Genomic DNA, 20,677 nt, shown 5'->3' with positions numbered 1-20,677 from the left:
GCAAACAGACCCTGGTAAGAGGAATAAAGGACGGAGGATACTTTATCCCAAAACGGTAATACTCCGTGTCCCTGGCGCACCGTGCAGATGGTTGGCTCCGGCACCAGCCGGCCGATCGGTTCGGTTTCTGGTAACACGACATACAAACTCGGGAGCAGAACTGGCAGGGCAGACGCCGATCACGGAAAAAGACATTCGCACGAAGTAGCGACCGTCAAATAAGTCTCTGTCAGTGCCCGCATCGTGAGAGATTGACCGGGATACCAAGACCAGCAGACGCCCCTGTCCACACTTACTCCACAATGGCTACCTTATCAATCAAGGAAGAGGATATTCCGCTGCAGAGCGGCAGAAAGGCCATTATCACAGGTAAGCAATTACAGAACGTTGTCTAAGCCTCCATCTTTCCTGACTTGTTTGTTGAAGGAGGGGCATCTGGGATCGGGTTGGCCACAGCCAAAGTCTTGGCGGCTAAGGGTGCCGATGTTGTTATCCTTGACATCTCAGAGCCTGAGGAGACGTTGCCGTCTACAATTCGTTTCCGCAAGTGCGATATCAGCCAGTGGTCTGATCTGCGCGATGCGTTTGCCGATGTTGGTGTCATTCACATCGCTGTTGCAAATGCTGGGCAGAGTGAAGATAGTACATACCTCACCGACTCTTTCGACGCCCAGGGCAACTTGCTCGAACCGAACTACGATGTTATTGACGTAAACCTGCGTGGAACCTTGAACTTTGTCAAGCTGGCACTGCATAACATGAAATCCAATCAGACGAAAGGAAGCATCGTTCTGACGTCGAGCGCGACTGCATACTTGGCTGAGCAATCACTACCGGTGTACAGTGGCACAAAAGCAGCGGTAAGTACAGTGCTATCTGAGGCTTTGAAGAAATCTCACTGATGAATGCAGTTGGTCAATTTCATGCGCGCCATGCGCTCTACGCTTCGAGATAGTGGGATCACTATCAATACGGTTGCACCTGCCGCAACAATCACTAAGCTACTTCCAGCGGACTTGGCCGCACCAATCATAGCTGCTGGCCTTCCGGTCAGTTCAGCCCATTTCGTAGGGGTCGCAGTTGCGTATTCGGCATTTGCAACGGAGTCGAAGAAGGTACAGGGATACGGGCAAGACACTGCTTCGTGGGAGAGCTCCGCCGGTCGTTGGAATGGGAGAACGATCCTAACTTTGGGAGAAAGATATACAGAGTTGGAAGGGCCCATATCTGACTGTCGGACGTCATGGTTTGGCGAGAAGAACTTGCAAGAGACTAGGTCACAGCAAGCTGCGACAGACTTCAGACCGAAGCTTTAGCATAGTCCCAGGCCAGTGAAGGTGGAGATCATTTTCCTGAACATTTTCCGCGAATAACGATGAAGTTTACGTATTGTTTGAGAACACGGCGGTCCAAGATTTCAGAATTATGGGAGATGCAGATTTCACATTTTCTCAGTTGGTTTAATTCGTCGTTATTCAGTTTTTCCGCTGTTATGTCAATGATTTCAAGAGGCTACAGACCGCCTTTTGACTTGCTGGGATCGACATGTTGCGAACTTATTCTTCTTATCTTCCCCTCATTCTAATCGTTGTTCTGCTATTCTTGTAGCCGTTGGTCATTCTCATAAGAGTCTAATGGTTTGCTTGACGCGGCGATTTTCCTTTTTGGGAGGTTCCGAGTTTGACATTGCCGGGGCATTCCCCCATCAGATAAGTGATGGGGCAGGGGTTTCCGAGCAGTCGGGTCCAGAGGTCGAATTCCGTCTCAAGTAAAACCTTAAGTAGAATCAAACTTAAATCACCACAGTCATCGAATTTCACTGGTGCTCAATCTGATCTTGGCTACGTCACGAAGTAGTTGATATCTTTGACAGCGGGAACAGTCCGCTGTATCAAACACCGTCCCAATGTTCTCCCTTCATGCGCTCGCTTCCCTCATCTTCCCTCTTACAACGTCATCGCCGAAGGTACAATGGAACTCGGACGAAAGGATTAGCAGAGAGTATAGTCCGACCAATTCAAATTCAGTATCTCGATTTTCCGCCAAGATTCATCGACTAGAGCCCCAGATCTCTGCCGAAGTAAACGGTTTCTTCTTAGAGCACTGGCCTTTCGAGAACGACAAAGCGCGCAAGAAGTTCATCGCTGCAGGCTTCTCTCGAGTAACCTGCTTCTACTATCCTGTTGCCCTTGACGACAGAATAGGCTTTGCTTGCCGGCTGTTGACCTTGCTATTCTTGATTGATGGTAAGTATCACTGCCTGATGTGGGATGCCCGATCTTTCTCGTGTATCCATTAAAAGTGGATGGTAATAAGCTAACGTATCCAAGATTTGCTTGAGGATATGTCACTGGAAGATGGGTCGGCGTATAACGAACGGTTGATCCTCTTGTCAAGAGGCGACACGCAACCTGACCGCAACGTTCCCGTAGAGTGGATCACATACGACCTGTGGAACGACATGCGATCTTGCGATAAGGCTCTAGCAGAAGAGATCTTGGAACCAGTCTTTACTTTCATGCGAGCTCAGACAGACAAATCTCGTCTGTCCATCCAGGAGTTGGGGGAGTATCTCAGGTACCGAGAAAGAGATGTGGGCAAAGCGTTGGTCACCCCCACTCAAGACTTCTTCTCTTTACCCGCGGCTAACAGATTGAAGGCTGTTGTCCGCATTGATGCGTTTCAGTATGAACCTGGATCTCACTGCAGAAGAGCTCAATACCGTCCATGATATCGAGATGAACTGCTCCAAGCACATTTCTGTTGTTAACGACATCTACAGCTTGGAGAAGGAACTGAAAGCATCTCAGACAGGTCACCAAGAAGGCTCGGCTCTTTGCTCTTCTGTGTCGGTCCTATCTTCTGAGACCAGCTTGGACTACAAAGCATCGAAGAGGGTGTTGTGGACCATGTGCCGTGAGTGGGAGCTAGTTCATGAAAAGCTCGTGGAAAGAAGACGGAGTCTGCAGCCCTGCAGCAAGGATTTGCAGTCATTCATTAAGGGTTTGGAATACCAAATGAGTGGTAATGAGGCATGGAGTGAGACGACTCCGAGATACCACTCTGTTTGATGCAACGTCAACGGTCAGCATGATTTTGAGATAGACGCATTTCATAGCGATTCCATAGTATGCACAGCATTTCATCAAATTGAATCTTAGCGTTGAAGGGTTTCGGCTTCATCTATGAAAACTTGGGTTTCATCTCAGTCGCATGCACCGGCCATTCAAGATAAGGCAGTTCCCCTCATATCTCCTAGGATTGAATTTGACATTGGGTCTTTACAAGTCGGCTTACCATTTCTATACTTCCGATGTTATGCATCACTCGTAATTGCTCCTGTTATCCCAAGCTTAATTTTCCGTTCACAATTGTACCGCTGTTAACCGGGCTTCACTTCACAAGTGAGTTGATTGACGCTTAATGGAGCAGTTTACGAAGCATAACAGATTACCCGAAACATTTGAATTGCGCACCTTAACTCCAGCCGTAGTGACACACAGAGAGTCCCTCCGCGTGTTCCTTGACGCATTTATTGATTGCATGACTCTTTTTATTTATAAAAACGACAGTTTCTGTAGCTACAGATCGCAAATGGGCTATGCTGGATTCCTATTCTTCCGATTAAACGTTCCTCTCAATCCTTGCGAGCCTACCAGTTCCCGACATCATTTTGACGACCCATCGGGACGTTCTGTTTGGACAGTGACACATCCGCATCAGTGAAGTCAACCTTCTCGCAAACAGCCGCTTCAATAACAGTCGGACGGTCCCCATTTGAAGTCAATTTGGCCTCCAGCTTTTCATCATGAGCATTGACAATGTCGTCGGGCAATTTCGCTAGAGCTTGATCAAGATCCTCAATGATGTCTCTCACATCCTCAGTTCCAACCGAGAATCGGATGAAAGCCTATGCGCGACGGAGTTAGCAATTCATCTTCACAGTCAGAACTAAGCACTCACGGGCGTAATTCCGGCTTCACGCCTGTCCTTCTCGGGCATGATAACATGGGTGGAGTTCCAGGGATGAGTGGCTAGCGTCTTCGAATCTCCCACACTGGCCAGAATGTTAGCATTTGTGTCAACCAGTCCGACGCTTCGAGGCTTACTTTGTTTGGTGTGAGATGACTCTCACGTAGTTCATGAGCATCTTGCTAGCGACGTCTCCACCCTTCGGACCAAACGCGAGAACGCCTCCGTAACCGTTCTTCAAGTACTTTTGCGCATTTTCGTAATATTGATTCTTCTCGAGGCCTACAAGCGTGGTTAGATAAGCCAGAACTTCAAGACCGTGGCGTTTGCTGCCGTCGTTGACAGTGTATGCTTACCAGGATAGTTGACCCAAGCAACTCTAGGGTGTGCTTCCAGGAAGCGAGCAATCTCAATTGTGTTCTTCGCGTGTTTCTCGCACCTCAAACTGAGCGTCTCCATTCCAATGAGGAGTTGTTGAGCTGATGCAGGAGCCAAAGTGGATCCGACTTCCATCAGGATATCGATTCTCATGGCCATGGCGAACGTGATATTTCCGAAAGCTTTCCAGTAGGAGAAGCTCATAGGACCTTCCTTCTTGATCATTCGTGGGAACCTTTCACCCGCTTTGCCCCAGTCGAAAGTGCCACAGTCGATGATGACACCTCCAACCGTTGTGCCGTGTCCACCCATCCACTTGGTGGCTGAGTGCAAAATGATGTCTGCTCCGAAGTCGATAGGCTTGCACCAGATACCGCAAGCACCAAAGGTGTTGTCCACCTGAACGGAGGGTCAGGTATGAAGGTCACATCATCATGTCTGGGCAAGCTACTCACAACGAACGGCACGTTATTTTCATGTGCAAGCTCTCCTAGCTCTTTCAGGTCGGGAATGCTGCAACGAGGGTTTCCGATAGTCTCGACAAATAGCATCTTGGTCTTGTCGTCGATGTGCTTTTCAAACTCTTCGCGAGTTTCTTTTTTGGCCCACCTGATTGAGATGCCGAGGCGAGGTAGAAGGGTCTTGAACAAACTGTAAGTGCCTCCGTACAGGTTGATTGAGGCGACTACATTGTCACCAGCTCCAGCAAGACAGATAATGGTGTTGAAGATTGCGGCCTGTCCGGATGCGGTGGCAACAGCAGCAGTTCCACCTTCAAGAGCCGCGGCTCTCTTTTCAAAAACAGCGACTGTTGGCTGAAGCGGAATATGTAAGCCGTTGAACCAAGCAATCTGCTCTCGGAGACCTCTCACGTTGGAAATTCTGCTGTAAAAGTAGCCAGCACCCTCCATAGCACACACCCTTTTTGCATGGGCGCTGTCGGTGAAGATAAAGGACTTGATAGAAGACTGTCAGCAATTTCACGTGAAGATTTGCCACAGCTCCACTCACCACGCTGTTGTAAATTGGCACCGCCCGAGCATGCGTCTCTCGGTCTGGTCGGTGGCCTGCATGGACCTGGAGCGTATCGTATCTTAGCCCATCGTCAAATCCCTCAACCTTGTAAGGTTGAAAGGGGTCGTCGATCTCCAACGACCTCTTGGCCGGAGTGACAGTGGTGGTGAGTGGCTCGTCGCGAATTGGTTCTCCCATGATTACGATGATTTGTGGTATTATTTTCCTTGTGTGAGAAGAAACTTTTCGATCATGCAGTGTGCAGCACCGTTAAAGTTATTCAACTCCATGTATCATCATCAATTGGTGCGTCGGCGAGTTGCCTAATACGGAAATGGTGCGCTCGGTCAACAGCGCTTTAGGAATGAAACAGTGAAATTCTGCTAAACTGGCTGTCGCCGAAGATACACTAAGGCACTCTGAATGGCAAACTTCGTCTCATGAAGCTCAGTTGTCAGACTGTCAAAGTCGGCTGCCTGCACCTCGAAGGGAACTTTCTCGCCTTTCACGCATCCTCCCGAGTCCTCGCCAACATTGCATCGCTATCTTCAGCCGAAGTCTCAATATGGGATCCTTGTTCGACACGGAGTCTTTGCTGTTACCAGCATTGGTGCACATTGATGTCATTCGATCACCGTTATGGGCGTTGGCATCGCTGATCGTCATCGGTGGCCTGAGTATGATATTCTATCACAACTTTCAGTCTAAGAAGCAAATTCTGGCTCCCGGCGTTTTAGTTGTTGGCGGGAATGACAAAAAGAGCATACAACAAAACAGGGAGCGATTTCGAGAAAATGCCAAAGAGATGCTCGAGCAGGGTTACAAGATTGTACGCAGCCTGTACTTGCTTCTACGTAGCAGACTTCTAATACTTCACAGTCTGGGGATGGATTTTTCTATGTACCAAGCCCACTTGGAGAGCGCTTGATGATACCTACCAAGTATCTTGAAGAGCTCAAGACTGCTCCAATTGACCATGTCGACTTTGTGGCTACTTTCATCGAAGTAAGATCTAACAAAATGGTGAATGGGTGCGTTCTCCAGTACTAATAAAAAATATTAGATGTTTGAGGGCAAGTACACGACAATGGGAAGCCGATCTACACTCCACCCTCGTGTTGTCAAGGCACAGTTGAACCATCACCTTGGTGTGTATGCCTCTCAGCCAAGCAACCATACTCATTTGCTGAAACAGTAATAGCGGATGTTATGCCTGCTGTTCAAAGAGAAATTGTAGACGCATTCAATGACACATTTCCTACCTGCGATGGTATGTTTTACAAACTTGACATCCTGTCTTGAGATCTGACTGGCATAGAATGGACCCCCGTCCCCGTTGTGGAGGTCCTCACCCAAATTGTGGCGAGGGTTTCCAGCTGCATGTTTGGGGGAACAACATTGTCGCATAACAAGGAATGGGTCCAGTCATCTATTCAGTTCGCTATCGACGGTTTTATCGGAGCTCAAAGGCTAAAGAAGTATCCCGAGTTCTTGAAGCCAGTTGTAGCACGATTCATCCCCGAGATTCAGAATATTGCGAATCACTATGCTGCTGCCGAAGCTGCAGCTATCCCGCTACTTGAAGCTCGTCAGCGGACCGGAGAGAAAGCAATGGACTTACTCTACTGGATGGCCGAGCAAGCCAAAGGCGAGGAAAAAGACTTGAAGTTCCTCGCAAGCATTCTTCTGAAGGTCAGCTTTGCTGCGATACACACAAGCGCTGCTGCACCGGCACAACTCATCTACGATTTGTGCGAGCGACCCGAGATAATTGAACCGTTGCGACAAGAGGTTATCAATTGCACCGGATCGGACGGTTTTATCGACAAGTCCGGTTTCTTAAAAATGAACAAGATGGATAGCTTTATGAAAGAGAGTCAACGATTCAACCCTCTTCTTCTAAGTAAGACCATCCCTCCTCATTTTCATTACTTGTCGATTAATTAAATCGCAGTCACCTTCGAACGTGTAGTGCATCGACCTTTCAAGCTGTCGTCCGGTTTCACTATTCCCGCTCATACGACCATCGGGATTCCAACACAGGCAATAACCATGGATGAGTCTGTTTATCCTGAACCCGAAACTTTCGACGCATTCCGCTTCAGCAGCTTGAGAGAGAAGCAGCCAGAGCTGGATGGTCGAGCACAGTACGTCGCGTCAAACCCGGCATCGCTGAGCTTCGGATATGGGCGTCACGCGTGTCCAGGACGCTTCTTTGCTGCACAAGAGATAAAAGCTATAATGGCGCATTTGCTCATGACTTACGACATGCGCTTTGCGGAAGGTCAAAGTAGGCCTGAAAGCTTGCGCGCTGAGACTCAATATTTGCCAAGCCCGGTGGCGACAATTGAGTTCAAAAAGCGTTTGCTGCCCGATCTTAGTGAATAGATGTCAATATCAAAGGTTTCCAGAAGCCGATCTAGTTCAAACTCAATGGTACATGAATATCACACGTTTACTCTGCCCACTACATGGGATGATCTGCTGTTTATTTGATGTTTGTACCACCACACCATGAGAAGGTTTTCATCCAGGTTTGCCCCAACTCTTTGGCTGTGTTAGGATGGAAATCTTTCTTTTAATGACGGTTATCTACTGTGCAGTCATTCTACAAAACAATCGAAATCGTCTCCTTCCGGATTACCTGATAGATTCCAAGAGCCTTATGAGGAACTGAATTCTGTGTTTCACGATTCTGTGTTCAGAATCGGCTGACTTCCTAGTTAAGAAAACGCCGACAATGCCATGTAGTACGCGCACACCGTCCGACTCGATACGGCCACGTGGGCAAGCGATCAGCTCCGCTTGGAATAAGGTTCTGAAGGCCTTCGAGTAACAGCGAGGTGGATTTACGGGCAGTAGTGTACATTGTGATCAAAATGGACGTCCCGCGGGGGGATAAGGGATACTCCAGATTGACTATTTAGTGGAGAAGCCGTTGTTGCATCCCACCAGTGCAAGTGCGGGCGCGAAGAAAGTATCAGGCCATGCTTCGGTTTAACCAAGAGGCCGCGAAATGGTGCCGAGACCGCGTCTAGTGGATATACCCGCAAGTTTTCAATGCGAAGGCGGTTGAGGATCGAAAGCCCCGCTTTCCGATTTCGACAATGTTGCACTCTTCTGCGTCGGTAGAAACGACTTAGATAAAACCGGATCTGTCCGTCTTGACACAGTGGTATCCGTCACGCAATTCTCTCCGAGTGCCACGACTACGTGTGCGCCACTGGCTTCGTTTTCGCCAAGCTTTGACCGTTGCAAGGGGTCGGGCTGGGAGACCCCCCCTAATAGACTTTCCATTCAGAACTCTAAAATCAGGGCACCGTTCTCGCCCTCTTTACGGGCTGTCCCATACACGGACTCATCCTAACTTCTGTTACACGTGTTGACTCGCGGCTCAACTACGGTATTCTGCTCGAGGCAAGCGGGTAGGGGGTTGGGAAGAGGCGCATTGTTTCGTTGCGTATGCTTTGCGCTGCAGCCTGAACCTGAGGGAAGAATAGAATAAAGTTCGAGGTGTTACATGGACTCGGGACCAGGGACTTGATTAGCGTTGCAACGGCCTCCACATCGGATACTGAAGCAGATGGGGGCCACAACCGACAATTCGCTTCACGATGTCCAGTCCGATGTGCGCCCTAATCGTCACGCTCGACGGCGAGGTGTGAGTGGGTAGTCTCGTTCCCAGTGGATAAGTGCTCGTGTATTCGTTATTCGTGTCTCAATAATACTATCATCCCGATCCAGATGTCATAGCCCCCAGCGTTTCTTGTAAGTCTCGAATTCTCAGTCCAACTGGTCGTAAGGCATTCTGGTGAGACTCCCAATTCTCCCTTGCAGCATGCGATACCAGTCCCTCTAAGAAAACGTTCATATGCCTTGCTTGAAGTAGAATCAGGAATCCAAAAACTTCGAATCGTTCCTGGACAGAGTCAATCTGAAACTGCCCGATGTGAATTGGTAACCAGCGATGCGCGTGTCCATGCAAGTCCAGTTGCGAGGAGTCCCGATCGGATGAGGAAGACATGAAGCTCGTTTCCCATACAGATGCTATGTCTCCCAACATACCAATCATCTTCTCAATCAAGAGTATTAAGAAAGTCATGACTCTAGAAGGGTTGCGGCATGAGCTGCATTGCAGCAGGGCGTGACATTGTGATATCGACTTCTTGAGAGAGTTGAGTGATCTCTCTGCTGAGCAAAGACTGTTGAGTTTGGTATGACCTTGAACCTTCTCGAGGTGACCCAAAGTGACTCCCATGCAGCGGCATGGAGACGCTTGATGAGTTCGTGTCCTGTCTCTGGTCGTTGAAGTTTCTCGTGCTTGGCGAATCTCCAATTTTGGGTCAATCTTTGATGAGAAAGGAGTTGAAGATCGCCCACTAGATGACATATTTGTCGTGGGTCTTTTCGGGGATGGTAGAGATTCCTCCATCCGCTTCCTCTTGTTTGGTTGTATTGCGTCCCATTCAGCGTCTCCTTGGTGTTATTAGTCTTTGCACCCCATTATGAAGCATTGAAACTCACCTGAAGTTGCGCTGGTGTTTGCAAAGCTACTCTCTCGAGAATTAGCTTGGTTCTCTGATGATGAACTGGACGCGAAGACGCTGTCCAATGTGAGTTCTCTCTCATCATGCTCAGATAAGGCAAGGTCGGCTTCGAGTAGTTCGTCCATATCAAATTCCTGAAAGCTTGACTCGATATACTCCGGCAAAGCTAAATCAGGGAACTCCGGGGGCACAGATACGGCTTGGTCCATGGGCAAAGTGTTGGATGAGTCGCTTGAGTCTGTCGACAAGTGAGTTGTTATGCTTGGGCCGTGGGTATCCCTGTTCGTGGGCAGTCGAGAAATTATAGGCGCAATATTATGCCTTGCTTCCTTCGTTACATTCTGATCCAGGAGTTGGCTTGATATAGAAACTTTGGCGTCTTCCAAAGGTGTGCGGGGTAAAATCATTAAATCTTCCGAGCTTGACGGTGTTGGGGCTCCAAATGAAGAGACCCTTTGAGCAGTCGAAATCCTCCCTGTCTTGCGCCGCTTGGGTTGAGACGCGTTGGTGTAGGTGCATACGAGATTGCGATCTCTGCAACGTTGGCAACCAAATCTATGGCCGGTACATTTCAACTACATAGAGCTGGTCAGCGTTCTCCCTCAAGTCGTGATCTTCCACGCGCATCACTTGCCTTCTTAGCCCGGCACCCATCACATGCAAAGTGACTTGGATTCTGACCCGGAGCTGGCGGTTGATTTGTGCTCGATATGCAGATCACCTCCCCATCTCTATCTTCGGTTCGTAGAGTTGCGAACATGGTTTTGTTCGGTCTCGCCCTTTTCTTTGGGCAGATTGCCGACAACGTTGGGGAGAAAATGACAAACGAGACCGAAGACAAGAGATGAATGTTCACAATGTCCCATCACTTACATATAAGGCGCATCAAGAATGAGTACTGTCGAGAGCACAGTAAACCTAGGGAACCTTGTCTTTTAATGTGACTCCAGCCAAGTACGTGTCGTATGTTGCAGGCGAGGCGCATACAGCTACGAACTCTATTACTAGTCGTGAACTTTAAACAGCCTGTCTTTCGCCTGGCCCGGAACATGAGATGCGGAAATGAGATGGGCATTTCTGCATTTATTCTACAGCTCTTACTTTGTGTCCCAGTGGTCTGGGCTGGGCTTGAAACGAGGGCGGCCCACTTAGCGAAGTGGCATCGTGCTTTGACTAGAGCTTTGACAAGTTCCCGAACATAGTGTTGATAGCCGACTGATTTTGTGGGCTAAACATGGCAACAAGAAGGGTTTCGGTGACGACGATCATTCCAGAAGTGAAGTGGCGAACGAAGTTTGGAAACCCGTTTTTCTTCTTTGCCATGCTACATGCTCAAATTGGATCCTTCTCGTCTTGGCACGCCGCAATAGCTTTGGATTTGTGATCTGAAGTTTAGCTCTGTCAAGTTCCGGACCGAACCCCTGGTCCCTTGAAGTTTAACTTTACAGACCCATGTGGCCTCAAGACGACCATAAACAGTAAGACCCTGAAGATCGGTCACAAACGCGCGCAGTGAGTTCAATACAAGACACAAGGATCACGCCTGGAAGTCGAGAAGCCGCCGTGGACATCCGAAGCCCTGGTCGTTAACTGCTCCGTGCTTAACCCTGCCTCGATTAAATGAAACTATCCACTCGCGGTTGTCAATCATTGCAACAGTGCTCACCGCCGTTTTTATCATGTCTCTATTCATTGGACTACAGAAACAGGAGTGGTGGTAACAGTCCCTCGGCATGGTATCCTCGGATGAGAGAAGCAGGGCGTACGTCGATAAAGGTAAGAAGCCGATAAATACGACCTCCTCGCCCCGCGCGATTCTGACTCTCGGCGGACCCCAAGTCACAAGAGGTCGGGCACAAGAGGCGGATTGAGGCATATTGCCGTTGATGGCGAGACAGCGGGGCAGTGCAAGAGGACAAGGCGAAATCGATTCTCCCCATGGGCAGAAGATGAGAGCGGCGGGGAAGTGTCCGAATGACAGGGACCCGCACCGGTCAGAAAGTAAATTTCTCGTCTCAAGAGATCGAAAGAACTGTTCCGGAGCCGACACTCCTTGAAACCTTCTCTCGGCATCATATTTACTTTCACCAGGTACTGAGACTTGACCTCAAGGGCTGATAGCGTCACAATCGTGTGTACTTATGGCCGCTTGAAGACATCAAGTCTGATTCCCGCTGTTGTACATAGAAGGATGCTCTGCGAGACTTTCCCAGAATCCAAGCTCAAAATTCCAAGGATCCAGGCTCACTCCGAAGTCCCATGGCCCAGAATCATCGGAAGGATTAGTTTCCTTCCGCGAGCTGATGTATTTACTTTCCGAGTCTTCCATTTGTATGCGGTCGAGAAATCGTTGAATGGTATCCGCAGCGGCCGAGAGCACCGTAAAATTCGGCTCTCCAGGTCGAATTATAGTTCCCATCTCAATCTCGGCAACGAGTACCCCTAGATCTTGTAAAGTTCTGTTCTTTGGGATCTTGAATAGTGTCATGAGACTTGGCTGTTTCAGCATGGCTAGTAACGTTATACCGACAGCGGGAAGTCCATAGTGCGCAACCTCAATAGAGTTAGATTGAATTTTGTGATTCGAAAGTCGAAACCTTACCTTCCATACTATACTTGTTCCAGAAGAGACGGCCTGATCCCTAAGCACGACCGCTTCTACGACCAAAGACAGAATCTCTTGAGCGAGTTCAACAATGGTCTTGTCCGGTTCTGGCGGGGACTTGAGACAGACAAGTTGCGTAAGAAACAGGATGTGAAGATAATTGAGACGCGCGCTTATGAGAAAATCGCGTTCAAATGGAGTTCTTTCTGATCTTTTTATGCTCCCTTCCAGCCGAAGGGAAGGGGGTAACAGCATCCATTGACTTTGAGCACGCTCTCGTATCGACCTGTGTGTGGTTAGCCATGATAGTATTGAAAGATGCAGTCTGTATTGAGGTACCCTGCTTACTTTAACTTTTCCATGCATATATCTCGACTGTCGCCAAACAACATGACTAGGATATCCTCTTTGAGGGAGGCGCATTGTGCGGACCAACGAGTGTCTGCTCTGTAGCAAGCTTGGGCATCTTGCGTCCAATATTCCGTCTTGTCAGACGTTGGTTGATCTAATCCCTCCGAGTCAAGAATTAGTCGTCCTTGAGGAACTTGGAGATGACAGAAATATTTGCTCAGCCTTGGAGAGCGACCAAGAAAGATTGAAAAATTCTTATCGGCCGAGTAAATGCGGGCGAAAGCGGTTTTCCGGAGCTCGACCAGGAACAAGGGTGCTGAAACTGGTCCTGACGGCTTTTGGTGATAACCAAGAGCAGTGATTGATGCTATGACATCCCCAAGCCTTCTCCACGCCGAGTAAGCTGCGAGGTGCATCAGTTGCGTATCTATGGAGGTTCTCATCCCATTATACTCACACTGAATCCCAAGAACGTACGAATGAGCGATGAAGTTTTCATACTGTGCAATGAGCTGGAGGTCATTCAGGCAGTCTAGAGATATACATATCTCTGCCAGAGCATCCGAAACCTTGATCGCTAGTCCAACAAGCTGCTGTCTTCGCACATCTGATTTGTACAAAGATGGGAAGAAGGGCACCTCCATTGTAGCTCGGATCACAGCGGCGAAGAAAATCCCCACCGTTTCCCATCGCAGGTTTTGGCCTACGAACTGAGCTGTGAAGTCTGAAACAGAGCAACCAGGATTAATTTCAAGTGTCTGTCTCGAGTTTCGAAGCAACGAATGAGTGATTGAATGATGCCACCGGTTATGTTTGTCCGTCTCTCCTTCCAGGATGGTGCTCAGGGCTCGGGAGCATTCATCCACGAAAGGTTCAGCAAGAGCTAGATTAGCGCCTGTAGCACGCCAGAAGGTAATCAAATCTTGCATAGCATTCAACGGAAAACTTTGGAAGACATGTCTCACCAAGTCCACTGTGTTTTTAACAATTGGTTCCTCGTCCAGATAGATGGTATTAGACGCAGCTTCTGGCCCAGACAGTACACTGCTGGTTGCATTTCTTTCTGGACTGTCGTTCGCATCCTGTATCAGGTGACTGAAGATGGAAATGTGACTAGACGCTCCTAGAAATCCAGGGTTCGGGTTCAAGGAACGGGTTGGAGTTGATGACACAGGCGAATCCTCCAGTGGTTGGTAGCTTTCAGTGGATCTTTAGTGACTGTTGATCAAATAGCACATCCCAGTACTTACCGAGCCGTTTTTGAAGATATGAATGATGGCGAAATTGTCTCGGTTCGCTTCCTTTTGAATGGTGTCGCGCGATAGACACAAACATCTTCTCGGTTGTTTGTCACGCACCGGGCGCAAACGGGCCGTTCATGGCCACAAGCCAGTTTCGCCGTTCGACACGGGTCACATGCCGCCAGCCGGGGCGTCATACTAGTCGTTCAATGACACGATAAAATCGTGCAACTCGTCCGTTTGAGAAAGGCCGACGTGTTCGGCCAACGGAGGAGTACTTGGAAACTTCGAGGAAGTTCTGCCCCGGAGTAAGGTCACTCCGATAATCGGTAACGGGGTTCAAGATCCTGTTTTTCTCCGCACTCGGAGAGTAAGTGATGGTTTCGGAGTACGGAATAATCGCGGAGTAATCTACCCAGACGAATTTCGACTACGGAGTGCGACGCACAGCTCCATCCTATGAATATAATTATGTGACAATAGCATTTAAGGGAATTCGGCGCATTTGCATAAAATCTAATGTTGCCGATGAACCATTGGGTCTGGTCGGGCAACGGATGTCCAAAATAGGCAGTACGTCAGTGGCTGAGTCTGTTATTTTTCAGATAGAATACGAAAATACTCCCAAGCGCTAATGCCTTCATATTCTGTACGATGTTGTTCTACTCAGCCACGTCACCTGGAAAAGGGCGAAAAGTTCCGAAGCACGGCTGCGAATGATGAATTGGCTCAGAAATTGGTATTGCTTCATGGGTTTTTTTGGGGGGGTTTTTTTTTTTTTTGGAACCAATGTTGACAAAGAGTTCGATCAAGGAAGACTGTCTCCCAGGCGTGACACTAGCCACTGTAGAAGATCCTGGGCTTCTGGCTCTGTACGTTCGCAAACCCCAGCCATAATATGATCTGCCCAGCCATCATCAGGCCATCCATGCTCCAACTCCTTCAGCACAACTGCAAAACAAGCTAGAATTGCCAATGAAAGAGATTCTCTCTTCCGAACCTGGTCTAGAAAACGCTCCGGAATTCGGTATAGCCAGCCGAGAGGGCTAGTGTGATGTGCAGCATCGGGTAACGCAGAATTACTCTCGTTTCCAAAAGCAGATGGTTCCATCACAATGAAAAACACTTCCAAATCATCCAACGCCACGTTGTAAGCCGCCCTGACCCCAACGTCGGATATCTGTTGAGCTCGGCGACGGAGCATCTGAAAATGGGATTTGTACCCAGCGTCGGCTCCGTATTCCGGAGATTCTCGTGATACTGAGACGTTTATTACGGCTTCTGAGGGCGCGTTTGTGCTTTCGCTACCTTCGTTGTGGAGCCTGATCGATTGCACCCCTCGTAAGAGCCCGAGAAATTCAGATCCAGTTTGGTCGCTGAATGCGATGTATTCTCCTGGTCTTAGGCCCAAAGCTAAATTAATTTGACCGATCAAAATTGCCGAAGTGTGCACAACCTCGTAGTTGCTATCGTTGATGTCTGGCAGAAGCATGGTAGAACCTTGGATTCCAAGCACATGGTGTCGTTCGGCTTGGGCTAAGAGATGTTGTTGTAAAGGATGGAGACGAACTTTGTGCAGCGCAGCGAACGCCAGCATGAGATGAAGAAGGTATGGATGTTGGAAAGCAAGCTCTGGCAGCCGGACAAGCCAAAAGCGTTTCCCCTTATCATCATGAGCCATGGTCGAGGCTGTCATCGTGTGGTAGTGGTGCAGCAGCTCCATGTCAGCGTAGCTCAGCATGGGATGCGAAGATGCGTGTTGAGCAGACCGAGCCATGGAATTTTCCATCATTGCTAATCGCTGGGATATGATTTCCAGTTGTTTGGACTGCTCGGCCAGTACGCTCAGTAGGCTAGTCGGAATGCCATGAGTCTGGGTCGAGTTCGAAAGACCTGGGCTAGGTGTGCGCGTGGTGTTTGGTCGAGATGAGACCTCTGTTCCAAAACGACAATTCATGCACTTCGACGCGCCATCTCCTGCGTATCGTTCCAATCGAAAGCTGCAATCGACCTCCCTGCGTACACAGTTGAGACAGCTGGGCCTGGCTTCATCGCACTTGATTTTCCTCCTCTTGCACTCTTGACAACCCAATCGGGACTTTTTGTGAGGCCTTCTATGTTTAACAGTGCCTTCTGATGAGCTCATTGTCCAAAACTTGTGTCACAGATGCCACTGGTCTAGTCGGATAGCGGTGGTTTTTGGGATTAGGCTCGGACGAGAACGGTGAATGAGCGGTCGTCGACGGTGCTCCAGCTATGAGATCTGAACGAGATATCCGCGGATTCTATGCGAGCGCCCAGACAGATAGAGCTTAAATATTTTGACCAAGGAAACACTGGCGACCCGCTATGGAAATGTAGATCGTAGTGTCCGGGAGACGGCACATTGCACTACACGGCCAGGTTAAATCCAGTGGCGCGGTTCATGCATGACTTGCTCCTGAATCGGCCTTTCCGATCCCATCCGGTCCAACGATACCACATCCGTGCCACCGGGCCCTGCCACAGCCACTTACATATTCTACTTATTCTAAAATGATTGGGGCATTTAGAATATGCCGACTCTGGTTTACCCGCATAGAAGCAATGTTTACTAGTGCCTATGTTGAGCGTATTAGCTCGTACAGCGCGCTTAGAATACGCTTTCAATCCAGGATGCTGGATATATGGATTTCGTCGACTGCAGTTTCTTTGATCTCACTATGATGAATGACAGCATTCGTTTCTCATTTCCAAATGAGTCAACTTTGGCGATTTTAATTGGGTCAAGGCGAAATGATCATAGCCGAGATTTGGTTTCTTGTTAGCGACCCATCAATTCATATAAATATTTGACGGCTTCTTGTTTTCATGGCTCAAATGTGTCGGAGGTAGCCATTACTCAACATTCATTCGTTCTTTTATCACTCATTATCACTAAAACCTATCATTCAACATTCCTTCGTATTTTATCACTCATTGTCACTAGGTCCATGTTGTCTATAGCATAAGTTTTCGTGGCAACCTTTGCTCTTACTGGCGGCAGTCCGACTATTACGTGCAAGTGTGTAAGTTAAGACCAACTTTCGGCGTTGCCATTTCGTATTAGACATATACTATTAGACAAACAAAATCATGTTCCATCTCCGGCACACTCATTCGCACCGTTCCGCTCGCCTCCGTCTGCTACAAGTCCGAGCCAAACTACAACGAAGACTCCTGCAATATCGTTCTTTCCAACTGGACAACCTGGGACCTCCATTCCTCGGATCCAGCCAGTGTGCCCTCTTCTCCTTCCCTGAAAGGTTGCGAGCCGATCTACTCCAACGGAACCGGCATCAACGGGGATCCTGATGCCGGTACCAAAGGCTGCTCTTCGGGTTCTCTGCCTCCTTATGTCGTCAATACAACTGACTCTGGCGACATTCAGAGGGCACTTGCATTCGCGAAAGATCGTAACCTCAGGCTGGCTATCAAGAACACGGGGCACAATGGCTCTGGCAGGTACGCGCTGATTGATCGATGGAAGATCCTTGGTTAACTTTTGAGCATAGAAACCTGGGATTCGGAAGCTTGTCGCAAGTTCTCTCCTTCTGCCTATTCTTCACCTACACAGCATTGCTCATACAATCTCAACAGGATATGGACGCACAATATGAGCAGACTCAATTTCATGAGCAATTCAAGTCTCTCTCCTGCCCCGCAAACTCTACGTGGAAAGGTAGCCAAATGGCCATCACCATTGGAGCCGGTGTCCAAGACGGCGAGCTTTACGATTTTGCGCAGAAGCACAACGTAATGGCCGCAGGCGGCACGAACATGGTACGATATTTTCTAGAAAGTCCTAAAGACTTTTGGCTAACATGTGCCGTGTAGGACGTCGGTGTTGTCGGGTGGGCTACCGGAGGAGGGCACGGCCACCTGACTGGAGAATATGGCATGGGCGCAGACAGCATTCTCGAAGCCTCAGTCGTTACCCCCAACGGTGATCTAGTCACAGTCAACGCGTGCCAGAATGAGGACATTTACTGGGCGATTCGTGGAGGTGGAGGTGGTACCTTCGGCATCATCGTCAACATGACAGTCAAGGCGTATCCTTTGCCAGACATGATTTTGCTTGGTCTCAATGTGTCCGCTAACAACGGTACATCAACTAAGAGATGGTGGAAGTTCGTCGCAAAGCTGCACACTTTGCTCCCTGCACTTCAAGATCAAGGAACCAAAGGTTACTATACCATCGCAGGGCCCCCTTCTAGCGCGACAGTTGGCATGTCCGGCTCACTCTTTGCCTGGAATATGTCAAACGACACTGTTGCGAAGGCAGTCGCTCCTATTCGATAACTGATCTCGAACTCAAGCGGTATTGTGAGCGGCTCTGTTCAAGTCGTTCCGATCCCATCCTTCTACGCCCTTCTTACCGGCATCAAAATTCCCGATCACGCTGGGGGGTCTGGGATCACTGCCGCAAGACTCATCAGTCGGAAGACTGTCAACGAAAACGAAGAATTATCCGCCGAGGTTTTGGAACAAGTTGGCCCTCAGGCCATCGCGCCATCAGTGAGACCCCCGTGTCTTTGTGTTCGTTTCCACCGACTTCTTAGGCTAACCATCAATGTGAAGGACGGAAACCCGGAATCCTTCCATGTCGGGAACCATGACGATCAGTCAAGTACCCGTTGACAATGCGCTGAATCCTGCGTGGCGCGATTCTGTGGTTCATCTCATTACTTCCCAATCATGGAAAGACTCTACGCCGAACACCACTGTGTCTACGCTGGTCAACGAGATGACATACAACAAGTTGAACGCTCTACGAGAGTTGAGCCCGGAGACGGGAACCTATTTGAACGAGGTCGGTTGCCCCTAATTATGTCCTACTGTCAATTCACTTCTTTCGTCGTCCTCTTCAATGCTTTCTCTTGGAGCTGTCCGCGAAGTCTGTTGCTAATCTGTTTTCAACTTTCACAGGCGAACGCGATTGAGCCCGGTTGGCAATGGTCTTTCTTCGGACCCAATTATGAGCTCCTTCGCAGTATCAAGGAGGAGTACGATCCAGAGGGACTTTTGTGGTGCCCGCAATGTGTTGGAAGCAAAGAGTGGGTAGAGAGCGAGGACGGGAGCCTCTGCGGAGCTTCGAAGTCGTTCTAGTCATTGCCCAAGCTTTGCCCACGAGAAACCAGCTTTTTGTTTCCTTTCTCTCTGAGGTGCTGCGTCACCCTGCCATTTAGATCAATATTCTACCAACCAAAATATTTCCTGCACACCTTCGACTGAGACAAATCTCGGTGGGCTCTGCGAGAATCTCTGGGTGTGGATGCGCTCTCCAACGAGTACTTCTATAACACCTAAACACCGTTTTAAACGGAGAGAAATGTTCCGTCCAAGACTAAAGAATAAGAGTTCCACATCGATTCGGTCTCCCATTCACTGCCTCAAGTTAACTAGACTAACACCGAGGCATGTCGTCAGGGAATCTGAAACGCCAAGCAATTAAAGTCGATAAAGTGGAGGCGTGTTAGTATGCGATATTTTCACGATGGATAAGACGAAGATCATTGCCATTTGTGTCCCGATTAGTAGAACTTTTCAGCATACTAACATCCTAATGACATCCTAAGATGTCTCAGACTGGTAACCCGGAGCTGGGGGCAACTCACCCAACCGCTTTTCAGCGGCCCCTGTGCGTCCCGAGACATATATGCACATCCATTCCAACCTACCGTGCGCGTCATTATGGCAGATGCCCTAGCGCATAACTCAAGACTCGATTAGGTATGTTAGCAAGCCACCTGACTGGTGCGCCATTCTATTTCCAGAAGAGGATTGATGGTTGTTTAGCACGCGGAATGAGAGTTGTGTTCCGAGATCGCTTTCCACGGTTAGATCCGTTTGGCTCAACACTCTTTTAACAAAATGGACCAATGTTTGCTGTGAGTATGCATTGTGAACCGCTCGTATTCCCCGACCACTCATTGAAGACCTCTCGCAAGCTCTTCCAGACACACCATGTAGATTGACCGATATGTGATACCAATCAAGCTCAATACTTTCGCGTGAGAGTCATGTGGCAACTGCACGAACTGCTCTTCACTTGCTGCGGATGCTTACCGAAGCAAGCTTCTGCCAGGACGGGGAAAGTAGTCTAGATTGCTTGCTGCCCTCGGCAAACCTGAGTTCCGCTCCTCTGCCTTAATACGCGCATTCTCATTTCACCCAAAGCCTAGCTCGAAGACAACTTCCACCAACCCTATTCGGTATCAATATGCATTTTAGCGCCATGTTTGTCTCACTATTTTGGCACTGCTATGATTCATATGGAGTGCCGCAAAGGCCGTTTAACCGTTGCCGCATTAAGCCTCAAGAATCTGACAGTCGAAGCTCGGCGATGTCTCAGATCTCCAGTGTCTGAGATCCTATGTCCACAGTAAGCACCATTTCTCTTGTCTTGGTTCTCTCTCAGCCCCAATCAAGGTACTAAGACTCGGGGTGATTCCAGTCTTGACATCAACGACAGAATTTGACGGAATGGGAGAAACAAATGACTAGGACCTCTTCCTCTTAGTCTTGGAAACCGCCAATCTTGTCTCTTT

The 20,677-nt window shown here is 48.8% G+C and overlaps 5 protein-coding genes across 5 annotated transcripts; 3 read left to right on the top strand and 2 right to left on the bottom strand.

The window, feature by feature from the left end:
- Positions 1–302: 302 nt before the first annotated feature.
- Positions 303–3,071, top strand: Ari1-0 (Aristolochene synthase; the record flags this gene model as incomplete). The annotated part of the gene is made up of 6 exons (XM_037315318.1): positions 303–369; positions 427–860; positions 912–1,049; positions 1,874–2,246; positions 2,331–2,604; positions 2,660–3,071. The coding sequence occupies 6 exons, from the start codon at positions 303–305 to the stop codon at positions 3,069–3,071; spliced, it is 1,698 nt and encodes a 565-aa protein (XP_037184767.1).
- A 581-nt stretch (positions 3,072–3,652) lies between these two features.
- On the bottom strand, positions 3,653–5,562 carry cysD-3 (Homocysteine synthase; the record flags this gene model as incomplete). Its single annotated transcript, XM_037315317.1, has 6 exons — positions 3,653–3,910; positions 3,964–4,057; positions 4,110–4,254; positions 4,329–4,749; positions 4,806–5,306; positions 5,362–5,562. 6 exons carry the CDS (start codon positions 5,560–5,562, stop codon positions 3,653–3,655), a joined length of 1,620 nt encoding a protein of 539 aa, XP_037184766.1.
- Positions 5,563–5,929: 367 nt separating this feature from the next.
- Positions 5,930–7,752, top strand: CGCA056_v000055 (Ent-kaurene oxidase; the record flags this gene model as incomplete). The annotated part of the gene is made up of 6 exons (XM_037315316.1): positions 5,930–6,193; positions 6,244–6,369; positions 6,428–6,512; positions 6,566–6,634; positions 6,683–7,267; positions 7,319–7,752. The coding sequence occupies 6 exons, from the start codon at positions 5,930–5,932 to the stop codon at positions 7,750–7,752; spliced, it is 1,563 nt and encodes a 520-aa protein (XP_037184765.1).
- A 5,108-nt stretch (positions 7,753–12,860) lies between these two features.
- On the bottom strand, positions 12,861–14,305 carry CGCA056_v000054 (uncharacterized protein; the record flags this gene model as incomplete). Its single annotated transcript, XM_037315315.1, has 3 exons — positions 12,861–13,270; positions 13,325–14,064; positions 14,118–14,305. 3 exons carry the CDS (start codon positions 14,303–14,305, stop codon positions 12,861–12,863), a joined length of 1,338 nt encoding a protein of 445 aa, XP_037184764.1.
- Positions 14,306–15,223: 918 nt separating this feature from the next.
- apf9-2 (FAD-linked oxidoreductase apf9) lies at positions 15,224–18,428 on the top strand (the record flags this gene model as incomplete). Its single annotated transcript, XM_037315314.1, has 4 exons — positions 15,224–15,258; positions 17,211–17,591; positions 17,642–17,909; positions 17,964–18,428. 4 exons carry the CDS (start codon positions 15,224–15,226, stop codon positions 18,426–18,428), a joined length of 1,149 nt encoding a protein of 382 aa, XP_037184771.1.
- Between the last annotated feature and the right edge of the window lie 2,249 nt (positions 18,429–20,677).

This window comes from Colletotrichum aenigma (assembly GCF_013390185.1).
Source record: "Colletotrichum aenigma strain Cg56 chromosome Unknown KSG_Cg56_contig01, whole genome shotgun sequence".
Lineage (NCBI taxonomy): Eukaryota > Fungi > Ascomycota > Sordariomycetes > Glomerellales > Glomerellaceae > Colletotrichum > Colletotrichum aenigma.
Note: the sequence above shows the minus strand (reverse complement) of the source record. Positions and strands in the feature narration are given on the sequence as shown.